This window comes from Pipistrellus hanaki (genome assembly GCF_964339955.1).
Source record: "Pipistrellus hanaki genome assembly, chromosome: 3".
Classification (NCBI taxonomy): domain Eukaryota; kingdom Metazoa; phylum Chordata; class Mammalia; order Chiroptera; family Vespertilionidae; genus Pipistrellus; species Pipistrellus hanaki.
The window spans coordinates 185,767,244-185,780,553 of NC_140505.1; the positions used below are offsets into that span (position 1 = coordinate 185,767,244).

Sequence of the window (13,310 nt, forward strand, 5' to 3'; positions counted from 1 at the left end):
AATTTGGAATAATAACTCATTTTGTTCAAAAAATGTTCTAGATTGGCTGACATGGGATCTAGGCCAAAACGTGGCCTTTGATATCGTTTTATCATACTGAGCTATTGTGAAGTTTCAGAATGAAATTGTGACTTAGCAGTTTTAAGGAGAGACCGAAAAGTTTACCATGTGATTGTCTTAGTAGTTTCCAACTTTATTATAGAGATGACACCTCACCTGGGAGGCATAAAACGTGCTATGATGCAAAGAATTGTGTAGAACATGCCAGAGGTTCTATTATGTAGTCCTTCAGTCAGTCAGTCAGCAAACATTTGTGGTTCTTTTTAGCCCTTCCACATCTTTTTTGCTGCCTGGCCCATTGCTTTATAATACTTTCTTCACTTTTGTCTTCCCCATTGTAAGTTTCTCAAGATTTTATTCATATTTACATTTTCAGTGACTAGGATAGTAAGTACCTGGTGCATAGGAGTCACTCAGAAAAATATTTGATAAATGAATAGTCAAGAATGAGTGCTGGCAATATAATTTTCTTAAAGAATTGACTTTTAAACCTAAATTAAATTATTTTGGCACAGAAACTAAACATGACCTTTTCCAATTGTGTTCAATGTTTGTGGCAGTTTGTTCGTTCTAGAGCCTTCACGAGTAAACGGTTAGATTTCCATTCATGAAAGAGGTGTCAGAGAAGGATTCCATTAACATCCATTAGGCTGATGCTGCTAAAGGATCATTGTTCAGTGTTGGCAGAACACATGCTTTGATCATCCGGCTTTTCACCATCAGGGGGACATCTCTTCTAACAGAACCCACATCATAATTTGGGTTTGTCACTTACATTTGGGGAAGACATTGACTTTCTGTATAACTGATTTTCATAATGGCATTCTAAGAAATCTTTACAATAGTATAAACCTTAAATTGCCACAAGGAATTGGTCTGTGGATACAAATCTGTTCATTCTTGGTTAAATGGGGTTATACAAAAAGCATCCAGTTGAATTGAGTTCTGAAACAATTAGAACTGGGAAACACTGTCTACCAGAAATTCAATACAGTGGAATTAGCTTGTCTTTTGATGCAAGAATGTAAAAACCACTCCAGGAGGTCACACAAGTAGATTGTTTCATTCAGATTCAATGTCTGACACTGTGTGCTGCAATCTGTTGTGAAATGGGCTGGTTAGCTACAGGACATAACCCTCCAAAGATGAGCATGTTTTTATGAACGCCCATAGCAACAATTTAATATGATTACTAGTCACAAACAAATCTCTTCTATATGAATTTTTTTAATGTAAAAGCCAGAGAAACAATATAAAAATGCTTTTGAAGATTGACACTTGGTAAAAGGGTTCAAACTTACCTATGATTTCAATAATGTAAGATAACCATTATTGGAATTCTGGTGGGGTTTTTTTTTTAGCATTTTCTTTTGGATGTTTACTTATGCATGCCCTTTTGTAGCTTTGTTTTAGTATTAGAGGGCATGTATAATTAGGCACCCTTCTTTATTTTCCTCTCTTATTAGCAGAAATAGTTTTTCATGTGTCTCCTAATCATAATTTCCAAACTTTCTAATAACCCATCAGTATATTCAGCCTGTTCAACTTTTTAGGTTAATCACTTCTAAAGATATATCAGTGACTATATAAAATAATACTTTCAACAGAGGAATCTTTATTTGTTCAAAATTTACATATTTCACTCTTACTGTATTTCATATTGATTTACATAAACTTTGATAAAAATAGCCAACATTTATTGAACATTGGCATAGCATATCTTTAAAACAACCTTTTGCAAGGAGAAGCTGTTATTATCTCCAATCAACAGATAAATAGAAAACTCAGATGGAACAGCCAGGAAGTAGCACAGCTTGGTTCTGGGTCCTGTTCTCCTGCCATGACCTCTGATGCCTTTGATGCTGGGCCTCGGAACTTTCACTTCCTAGATCTGAGATCAAGTGTGTGAGTCCTTACTCACAGGGGGATATTTCTGTCCCTATGGCTAATTTAGTTTCTGGGCCATATCCATTTGCTCTTCTCGAGTCATTAACAACCAAAATGGCAAACAGCATTCCTGGTTCAAGGACTTGGTCGTTTAACGAGAGCGGAATGCTTTCTGTTCTAACTTTTAGTTTCCTTTATAATGATGCTGTGTAAGTTATGATGGCCACTGTCTTTAGGAGGATGTCTGACCTGACTCCCTTTTTCTGGGTTTCTAACTATGTTTGTGTACCTGGTGGTTAGAATTACTTGAGTGACTGGAATTAAAAGTTGTTTTATAATGTCAAGTTAGAAAGCAAATCTCATTGACTTGAAACTCTTCATTTATTTTGCAGGTCACGGAACAAAAAACCAAAGGTAAATTGGGTTTTGTTTCTTTTTTTTCCTTTTTAAGTCGTTACATTCTTTTGTGTTTCGATTTTGCACCCTCGCTGACTGAGCCTCCAGTGCACTGGCTAAGTGAGAGTGGGTGTAGAGTAATAAAAGTGGTGTTTTGAAGTCACTAAAGAGCAGTAGCAACAAACAAAAAGTACTTGTCGTGGTGTTTATAGTGGCCTTTTTAGTAGCCTTACATTTTTTCAGGCAGTAAAAAAGTTTAGAAAAAGTGATACTTGTTTTAAAAGCATATGGGTCATGATTTTTAACTCAACCTTTTCAAAACTTTTCTTCCATCATTTTTTTTTTTTAAGTGAAAATTGTGGAGAGAGCAGGACGGATTTCAGTTGGAAGTTATAAGAAGGCATGGACTAGAGTTGGTCCTCCTACCCAGGTGACAGATAATCAAAAGCACTTCCGGTAGACGCTTCTGGTAGAAGCTAATGTCCCTCATTGTTGGATATTAAAATTGAGTTTCTGGGATTGATGCAGTAGATTTAACGGGGGGTAGGGTAAGGTTAGAAATTAAAAGATAGACTACGTAATGGAGGAATGTAGACACAGCAATTTAGCTTTGTTAAAAAACTATTCAGGTGATGGTTGACTTGATGAGCATTATCTATCAAATGATTAGTTTATAAAAGCTAACCTGACCTTAGCTGCATTAGTAAAAATATGGTATCTAGAAAGGGATGTGCAATTCCTGTAATGGGCACCACACTATGGAAAGAACAGAGACAAACCTTTGTGGACGGTGTGGCATTTGGGCCAGATTGGTTAAGAAATGTGAACCTGTGTCACCATTAGGAAAGTTAAACACCCCCCCCCCCCCCGGGGTATTTAACCCCCAGGGCAAGGCTTCCCACTGGGCAGCACCTGTCTTCAAAGATTTGAAGCGCGGGGGGGGGGGGGGGGGGGGGGGGGGGGCCAACACTTAGCAGTTCCCCTGTAAATGTCTGTTGGGTGTTTTGTTCATTGAGACCCATTCTCATCCCAAAAGTACCAATGATTAGTGAAATCAACACAGAAAAGCTTCCAGCTCAATATAAATTTTAAAAATTTAGATAATTGTTGTCTAGAGCAGTAACTCATAACCTTTACCTTCCTGGGACATACCTGCGGGACAGCATCTTTCCATTAGCATCCCTGGAGTGGTGGACCAATCAATGCATTGGGCACAACTCTGTTTTTTGAGCGTATTCTAGAAGGCATGTGACAGTGAGTGCATGTTGGTGGTTGGGATAATTTTGAATTTACTCTTATTTATTGATATTTGAGGTGGGGGGGTTTTCCCCAAGTAAATAATTTACAAACTAAATTACTTGCAGTATCCTTCACACCTTGCAGACACACCTGTGTGTTCTAACACTGTGGTGGGAGCTCTTTCTTCAGGGACAGAACTGGCTTTCTCTAGGGAGTGAATGAATGTGAGGCGTTATAAGACGTGTGGCTCAGGTAGGTGACCCAGAAGGGGGGTAATGAGGATGGAACCTGTTTAGGAGCAGTGGTGATAGGAAGTTGCTTTGGTTCAGTAGAATGAATATAATGATGGTGATTAGATAATGGACACCTTCCAGGTTTCTGACTTGAACAGCTGGTTGGATAGTGACTCCATTCCTTGTACCAGGCGATAATGGGAGGGGAGCAAGTGTGAGGGTGACAGGAAGGGTGGGAGAGTTCTGAGTTGGAGATAGTGATTTGGGAAAGATTTTTACATAATGGTAGTTAAAGCCTAAGCTTGGGAGAGTTTGTGTTCAAATAACTTAAATATGAGAAGGGCACAGGCCTAACCTTCACATTAAGATTTTTTTTTTTTTTTTAACTTATGACCAAATTCAGCTGCCATCTTGCAACTCTTATTAAGAGTATAGTCAAAAGCAGGAGCTGCCAGCTGTGACCCTTGAGCCAAATCTGACTCACTGCCTATTGATGTACAGCCCGTGAGCTAGGAATGTTTTGTACATTTTTAAATGGTTGGGAAGGAAATAAAAGAACAACAATTTTACAGCAATAAAAATGGTATAAAAATTATATTTCAGTGCCATAAAGTTTTTTTGGAACACAGCCACACTTATTCATTTATACATTGTCTGTGGCTGCTTTTGCCCTAAAAGTACAGAAATGAGTCGTCAGGACAAAGATCATTTGGCTAGCAAAGCCTAAAATACTCTCTGGCCCTTTACAGAAAAAATTTACTGACCCCTGACCAAGAATATGAGAAACCACCCTGGTCAGGGTGCCCTTCGTTGCTTGGAGTCGTCAAGACAAAGATCGTATGGCCAGCAAAGCCTGAAATACTTACTCCAGGCCCTTCACAGAAAAAAATTTACTGACCCCTGACCAAGAGTATGAGAAACCACTGGTCAGTGTGGCCTTTGTTGCTTGGATGTCATCCTGTTCACTGAAAGGTTGCTGGTTCGATGCCTGTTCGGTGCACATGCCCAGTTTTCGGGCTTGATCCCCAGTATAGGGGCGTGCAGGAGGCAGCAGATCGATGTTCCACTGTCACATTGATGTTTCTCTCTTCCTCTCCTTTTCTGTCTAAAACTAAAAAAAAAAAAAAAAAAAAGTATGAGAAACCTGCAAAGGAAGAGAGAAAATCTGAAAAGCTAGCTGGAGTAGGTCTCACAAAAACACAGAGAAAGAGGACAGCCAGTAAGGTCAAGTTGAAAAGTCAAAGAAGAAAAGGTTCAGCAAGTGCCCTTTAGACCAGTGGTCGCCAACCGTTCGGACCCCATGGACCACCAGTGGTCCACGGACCACCAGTTGGCAACCACTGCATTAGACCGCAATGAAGGTCACTGTGGTTTAATGAGGAGAGAAGCTCCTGGGAGATGTTCGGGCCAAAGCCAGTGTGCATTGGGTTTGGGGAGTGAGTGGAAGGTAAAGGACTGAGACAGGGCTTAGAGGTTACTGAAAATTGCTCAATGCGCATGGGCCGCTCACCGTGGGTCATTAATCTTTGACATTTTTTTGGACTGCATTTTAACCGATTATTCTTCACAAGAAATTTTCAGTCTTAAATAATGTCTTTTCTAGGGCGTGTTTATATTTGCCACTTTTAAACATTTTCTATATTTTTTATGTAGGGTGTGAGTTGTTTATGTTTTAAATCCCATTCAAGGTGTTTAAAGAAAATAGTAATTTGTATTGGTTCTGCCTGTTTCAGAATTTTCTTCATATTTTTATCTTTTAAAAAGTAGCATCTTATTGAAGTTTTCCAGAACTAGAGGCAAATAGAAGTTGAAACTGATATGAGATAATTAAGGCAGTGGAACGGGGAAAATATTCAAGCCTTAGAGTAAAATAAGTCAATGTTTTGGGGGAGTAAATGAATGAATGATGATCCATTCTATCTCTGAGGGGCTTTGGCAGGGAATGTGGCACAATATGTGATACCCACTAGATTTCTTTGGCTGTGCTGTGAGTATGGTAAAGTTAGTTGAACTGGTGTTCAGACCTCAATCCAGTAGGCTGGTCTTGCTGTGTGACCCTGTCTTAGGGGAATGAGTCAAGGCATGCAACAGACCTCGCTGAAGAGCAGCCTCATGGGAACCCAGCTCCTTCCCTCCTAAAAAACGTCCGGGAAGCATCCTCCTAGCCTCTGCCAGCTTCTGGGCCCCCCCCCCCCCTCATGACGGGGAACCGGTATGGAGAATGCCATGCAGTATCGAATCTTCCAAGCACAGATAGAAAACGGACCATTAAATAATTCATCTTTATTCATCAGTTTACCAGTTATTTATCCATTGGCTATTATAGCAGAGGGTACTGTGTTAAAAATATTAGATAATGACCAGTTTATTCTCTTAAGTCATACGTTTATTCTGACCTACCTTCCTTACTGGGAGGCCCAGTATAGCCTCCTGGTAGGCTCAGACACCAGGGTTGCTTTGACATTACTGCAGGCATCTACTCATTTCTCCTGTTACTCAGAGTACTCACCAGTGTCCAGTTGGTATAGATTGAGCCGTCCTGATTTCTGATGATGTATCTCTCTCCTCATAAAGAAGCCAGTTCAACAAGTGACCTGCTGGCCCAGCATCACTTCAGCAGTCAGAACGCTACTGCCACCAGAGCTGGCTCTAACGTTACTCTGGATGGCAGGGATTTGGGCCTCAGAATCATCTGACTTACCAGGCTCAGTGATTGTTTCTGTGTCACTGCCAGCCTCTAGTTGCCAGGTAAATTTTCTTGGAAAGGGTGGCAGTCTTTTGGTAGGATGAAGCAAGGAAGGTACAGATCCAGAACAGCCCCTGTAGTGTTGAGCCGAGGGTCCTGCAGAGTATAGCTTGACAGTTACCCAACATATCCCCATACTTCCTTTTGCCTTTTTTTAAAGTAAGTGAAAACATTATTAAAATAATAGGAAAGTATCTACATTGTGAAATTTTTATTTTAAATAAAGAGTTGGAAAAAAACATACATACCGTAATACACTTAAAATGGAAAGAGGTGGGGGGAAAGCAAAATGATTATAACATTTCTAATATTTACACATAGTGCCAAGCAAGAGTCTTTGAGTTCGGGTAGCTGTAGTAACCAGCGAGTTGATTTTGTGATCCTCTACATTGAGGTTCCCTGTGGCAGACCTTAAGAAAAAAGGATGGCCCAAACCGGTTTGGCTCAATGGATAGAGCGTTGGCCTGTGAACTGAAAGGTCCCAGGTTCGATTCCAGTCGAGGGCATGTACCAGTAGGGGGTGTACAGGAGGCAGTTGATTGATGTTTCTCTCTCATTAATCTTTCTAACTCTCTCCCTTCCTCTCTGTAAAAAATGAATTTTATATATATATATATATATATATATATATATATATATATATATATATTTTAAAAAGACAAAAGGATGAAAGATGTATTTCTGGCTTTGTGGGACTTAAGATCTGGTGAGGAAGAAGAGCCTGTGAATGGAGAATTTCAGTGTAATGTGGCAGATTCAGTAGTAAAGAGAGATGGACAGCGTGTTCCAGGAGCAGGTGAAGAGTGCTTAGCCTACCTGGACCAGGGACTTTGAGGAAAGTTTCTCAGAGGTAGGACTTTAAGAATGTGATGACAGGAAAGGTCCCTTGGGCTGAAAGCCTTAAACCTTTACCAAAGACTGCCTGGGAACCACATGGACCCTCAGAGCTTCTGAGAAGCCCAAAGGAACTTGCAACTTGCTTCCTTCTCCCTCTTAATGCAATGGAATTCCCTGATACTGGTATCTTTGAATACTTGTCACCATCACACCCACTCCATCCACCTGTCTTCAGTAAACGGCAGATGCTGCAATTTGGAAAGACTGTGTCTGTCAGAAATAGTATTATTGGGTTGTCTTATTGTAATTGGTCCACCATAAGCATTCTTAAAATTAATCTTTAGAAAAATGTATTTGATTTCAAACATGGTTTCCCAATCTCTTCCAGTGCCCGAAGTGACGAAACCAAGTTTAAGCCAACCAACGGCCGCCAGCCCAATTGGCAGCTCTCCATCGCCACCAGTCAATGGTGGCAACAATGCCAAAAGGGTGGCAGTGCCGAACGGACAACCGCCAAGCGCCGCCCGCTACATGCCTCGGGAGGTGCCTCCGCGATTCCGTTGCCAGCAGGACCACAAAGTGTTACTGAAACGTGGGCAGCCCCCTCCACCATCCTGCATGCTCCTCGGGGGCGGGGCAGGGCCTCCTCCCTCCACAGCACCCGGAGCAAACCCAAACAACGCACAAGTGACGGGAACGCTGCTGCAGAGTGAGAGTGGGACTGTACCAGGTGAGGAATCGGCGTCACCGACGTGAACTCAGGGCCGCTTTAGAGAGGGAGAGCACTTACACTGCCTGGTGTAGAGTCCACAAAAAGCATTAGTTATAAAGGCTACTGCAGTTATTCAAAAGATGGGAGAGGGTCCCAGTATGAAATGTACATCAGCATTTCTCTGCTGACACTGGATTTTAGTGTCCAGTGAGTGGATGCTCTTGGCATGAGAGGTTAATATAGCTGCTGTTTGTCACCGCTTTTTGGAGCCTTTTTTCCCCTTCTCAGACAGAAGCATTACAAATTTAAGCCTCCATTGTTCTATCTGTCACCACAAGTATGTGCTCCAAGTGTGATTGGAAGTGGGGCTAGTTCAAGAGTGTGTTTAGAAGCTTAGCTGCTCATGTTTATGCTCCCAGAGTGCTAGGTAGGTAGAAAGAATGGTCTCTTAGATTACTCTCTAGAATTCAGGGATTTTTTAGACTTTTTAAAAATATTTAAAGTATTTCTTTAGGGCAGTGGTTGGCAAACTGCAGCTCGCGAGTCACATGCGGCTCTTTGGCCCCTTGAGTGTGGCTCTTCCACAAAATACCACGGCCTGGGCAAGTCTATTTTGAAGAAGTGGCGTTAGAAGAAGTTTAATTAAAAAAAATTTCACTCCGAAAAGAAATTCCAATCGTTGTACTGTTGATTTTTGGCTCTGTTGGCTAATGAGTTTGCCAACCACTGCTTTAGGGGGCCCTTGATTTTGAACATTATTACAAACTATCTATAGATACAGGATCTTTAGCTAAAGGGCTCTAGAAGAAGTTTTGTGATTCACCCCCACCCCCACCCCCACGCCCCCAATGTGTGAATACTAAATTAGTTAATAGCTAAGGACTTTCAAATATATATATTTTTAGCTCATTAACAGATTTCAGCTTATCTCTTAAAATGTTTTTTTGAGATTGTATTAAAACTCAGAACTTGAGCACACTTAAGCACTGGCAAGGACACTTTATTGTAGTCTTAAGTTTAAATATATAGAATTGCCCAGAAAATTCTCTTGCTGTCTCATGTACAGAGCAAGGGTGGAAAGAAACCTACGATGACATAGGCTTCGTGCAGAGATAAACCCTATGCATGGGTCTTCCCTGTGGTGACCATCCGGCCAGCCCAAAGCTCTCAGGGAAGGCCTCCTGGCCCCTCCTTCTTGGCCCCTTATTACCAAGTACAAAAGGAAGTGTGTGAGGGGAGACTGTGTTTGCATTTATTTCTGCATCCCCGCTTAGCCAGGCCTTGATGTGGACACAGGTCCAGTGTGAGCCAGAATCTCTTGTTTACATTTTTAAAACCAAGGAGGCCCCAAAATTTCAAGAATCTGCGAGTCTGTGCTTCCTGACTTTTATATCACTTTATGTAATATTTTTTTCAGGGTCATATTGATTTTAAGCTACTTGGTTAAAGGAGTTAAATACATTTAGAAGAAATTATCAATCTTAAAACATGTCATTTGCCCCCCACCAAATAAGGTAAATTCCATCAAAATATGTGCTAAGCCAGACTAATTCATCAGATTAAGTTCCTTGGGCATACACACTGATTCATGCTGGTCTGCCCTTGGCGTTCAGCTGGGTGGCATTTATTATTCCGTCGATGCTCACTGAGCAGCGATGGACTGGACACTGTCGAATTCAAATGTTAGCAAGATAGGGTCTCTGCCTAAAAAGCACTAACAGGGGAGGGAAGACATGAACACAGTGTTCTAGCCCAAGCAAAATGGCTCTAGACAGGAAAAGACTATTTTTGGTTGATGAGCTCATAAAAAACTTCAGTCAAAAATGTGGCACTTGAACTAGGCCCAGAAAACTGGGCAAATTCCAGTGTATGAATTTAGGATGAAAAAAGCAGCAAGATCTTATGTATAGTGATGCCTAGGTGAGAAGGTGCGAGTTGTGGAATGTCAAGTAGTCTGAAATGTAGATGTCTACATAGAAATAGTGGAAGAGGAGACTAGAAAAGTCACTTGGTCGCAGGTCATGGAGTATCTTGATCCAAAGGCCAAGGAGTTTAGCTTTATTCTTGTGCAACAAAGGGATGTGCTTTAGAAAAGGCCCTCCCGCAGGGAGTGTTTAGAGTAGGTTGGAGATGCAGAGCAAGCAGGGTGTTGTTGCATTGTCCCAACGCAAGAAGGCCCTTCTCTGTCAGTAGGAGTGGCAAAGGGATAGCTCTGAGAGGTGTTGTGGAGTGAAACTTAGCAAGTATACCAACCAGGTAAGACGAAAGAGAAGAAATGACTAAAATAGGGGTGGTACAGTTCAGTAAGACAGGCAATTGGGTGGATAAGCTAGTTTGTGGGGAAATGTGACAACTTCTCTTGGGGGCTGTTTGAGCTTAAGATATTCCTAGAGCATGCATGTGTATCTGTGATTGATAAGACAATCTCTTTCCCAGAGTCAACCCTTGGAGGTGCTGCTGCTTCAAATTATGCAAATTCCACTTGGGGCCCGGGAGCCTCCTCCAACAACGGCACCTCCCCCAACCCAATTCACATCTGGGACAAGGTGATTGTAGACGGGTCTGACATGGAAGAGTGGCCTTGTATTGCCAGCAAAGATACTGAGTCTTCTTCCGAAAACACCACCGATAACAACAGTGCCTCGAACCCTGGCTCGGAGAAGAGCACTCTGCCAGGAAGCACCACTAATAACAAAGGAAAAGGGAGCCAATGCCAGTCTGCAAGTTCTGGGAACGAATGTAATCTTGGGGTCTGGAAATCTGACCCTAAGGCTAAATCTGTTCAATCTTCCACCTCTACTGCAGAGAGCAACAATGGACTAGGAAATTGGAGGAACGTGAGTGGTCAGGATAGAATTGGACCTGGCTCTGGCTTCAGCAACTTTAACCCAAATAGCAACCCATCTGCCTGGCCAGCACTGGTTCAAGAAGGAAATTCTAGGAAAGGGGCATTGGAAACAGATACTAGTAATTCCAGTGCACAGGTTAGCACAGTAGGTCAGGCATCCAGGGAACAGCAGTCAAAGATGGAAAATGCGGGTGTTAATTTTGTTGTCTCTGGCAGAGAACAGGCTCAAATTCATAACACTGATGGACCAAAAAATGGAAACACTAACTCCTTGAACTTAAGTTCACCAAACCCCATGGAGAATAAGGGAATGCCCTTTGGGATGGGCTTGGGGAACGCCTCCAGGAGCACTGATGCCCCTTCACAAAGCACTGGAGATCGAAAGACTGGGAGTGTTGGATCTTGGGGTGCAGCTAGGGGGCCTTCTGGAACTGACACAGCCTCTGGACAAAGCAATTCTGGAAACAATGGGAACAATGGAAAAGAGAGAGAGGACTCCTGGAAAGGAGCTTCTGTTCAAAAGTCAACTGGGTCAAAAAATGATTCTTGGGACAATAACAGGTCTACGGGTGGGTCCTGGAACTTTGGCCCTCAGGACTCTAATGACAGCAAATGGGGTGAAGGGAACAAAATGACATCTGGGGTCTCTCAGGGAGAATGGAAACAGCCGACTGGGTCTGATGAGTTGAAAATTGGAGAATGGAGTGGTCCAAACCAACCAAATTCTAGCACTGGAGCATGGGACAATCAAAAGGGCCACCCCCTCCCTGAAAACCAAGGCAATGCCCAGGCTCCCTGTTGGGGAAGATCTCCCAGCTCCACAGGAAGTGAAGTTGGAGGTCAAAGCACTGGAAGCAACCACAAAGCAGGAAGTAGTGACAGTCATAATTCCGGCCGTCGCTCATATAGGCCCACACACCCTGATTGCCAGGCTGTCTTGCAGACTCTTTTGAGCCGAACTGATTTGGACCCCAGGGTGCTCTCCAACACTGGCTGGGGCCAAACTCAAATTAAGCAGGACACGGTGTGGGATATTGAAGAGGTGCCAAGGCCCGAGGGGAAATCTGACAAAGGAACTGAGGGGTGGGAGAGCGCTGCCACACAGACCAAGAACTCAGGGGGCTGGGGAGACGCACCCAGCCAAAGCAATCAAATGAAGTCTGGATGGGGGGAGCTCTCAGCCTCGACAGAGTGGAAAGACCCCAAGAACACAGGAGGCTGGAATGACTATAAGAACAACTCTTCCAATTGGGGAGGGTGTCGACCAGATGAAAAGGCATCTTCCTCTTGGAATGAGAATCCCAGCAAGGATCAGGGGTGGGGAGGTGGGCGCCAGCCCAGTCAAGGATGGACTTGTGGGAAGAATGGTTGGGGAGAGGAAATGGATCAAGCAAAAAACAGCAATTGGGAAAGTTCTGCAAGTAAACCTGTGTCTGGGTGGGGCGAAGGAGGGCAGAATGAAATTGGAACTTGGGGGAATGGTGGGAACGCAAGCCTCGTTTCCAAAGGCGGGTGGGAAGATTGCAAAAGATCTCCAGCATGGACCGAGACAGGCAGACAGCCCAATTCCTGGAATAAACACCCACAGCAACCACCGCCACCACAGCCAGAAGCTTCTGGTTCATGGGGAGGCCCACCCCCACCGCCTCCAGGCAATGGACGACCTTCCAATTGCAACTGGAGCAGTGGGCCGCAGCCAGTAACCTCTAAGGATGAGGAACCCAGTGGTTGGGAAGAGCCATCCCCACAGTCAATTAGTAGAAAAATGGACATTGATGATGGCACTTCAGCATGGGGAGACCCCAACAGTTATAACTACAAGAATGTGAATCTGTGGGATAAGAATGCCCAAGGAGGCCCAGCACCTCGAGAACCAAATCTGCCTACCCCAATGACCGGTAAATCAGCATCAGGTAGGCAGTTGCTTTTCTTGAAGGTTTTGATGAAGATAAATCCTAAAACAAGGTATTTTTATTAACTGCATTTATTCAATTTGGCTGTGTTCTGGGAATCTTTCCTACATTAACAGAAGCTCTTTTTTTTTTAATTTTTTTTAATAAAATGATAGTGATAACAGATGCTAGTAGTACATTTTAATGCTCTTTCTTGGCAAAAGAAAAAGATGGTATCTCTGTGTTAGCTTCCCAAAATTATTCTTTTGCAATTGTATTGGTTTGCAGAATCCTAAAGACATTATCTTGCTAAACAAACTATGCTCTAGATTTAAAAATAAGGAATTAAAACAGTAGCAGAAATAGATCTGATTTCCATTCTGGTTCTGCACATGGCCACATCCTCTGTGTATCTCTTTCCCCATGGGAGGATTGTGTGTTGTTCTTGCAGAGGCCATCA

General features: G+C 42.8%; 1 protein-coding gene across 4 annotated transcripts in view; it reads left to right on the top strand.

The window, feature by feature from the left end:
* Positions 1–13,310, top strand: part of TNRC6B (trinucleotide repeat containing adaptor 6B) — a 217,381-nt gene that overhangs the window by 142,992 nt on the left and 61,079 nt on the right. For all 4 annotated transcript variants that reach the window (XM_084879087.1, XM_084879089.1, XM_084879086.1 and 1 more), the window contains 3 exons: positions 2,340–2,361; positions 7,787–8,128; positions 10,547–12,871. In XM_084879087.1, the coding sequence (XP_084735213.1) occupies positions 2,340–2,361; positions 7,787–8,128; positions 10,547–12,871 (2,689 nt within the window). The remainder of the gene's footprint in view (positions 1–2,339; positions 2,362–7,786; positions 8,129–10,546; positions 12,872–13,310) is intronic.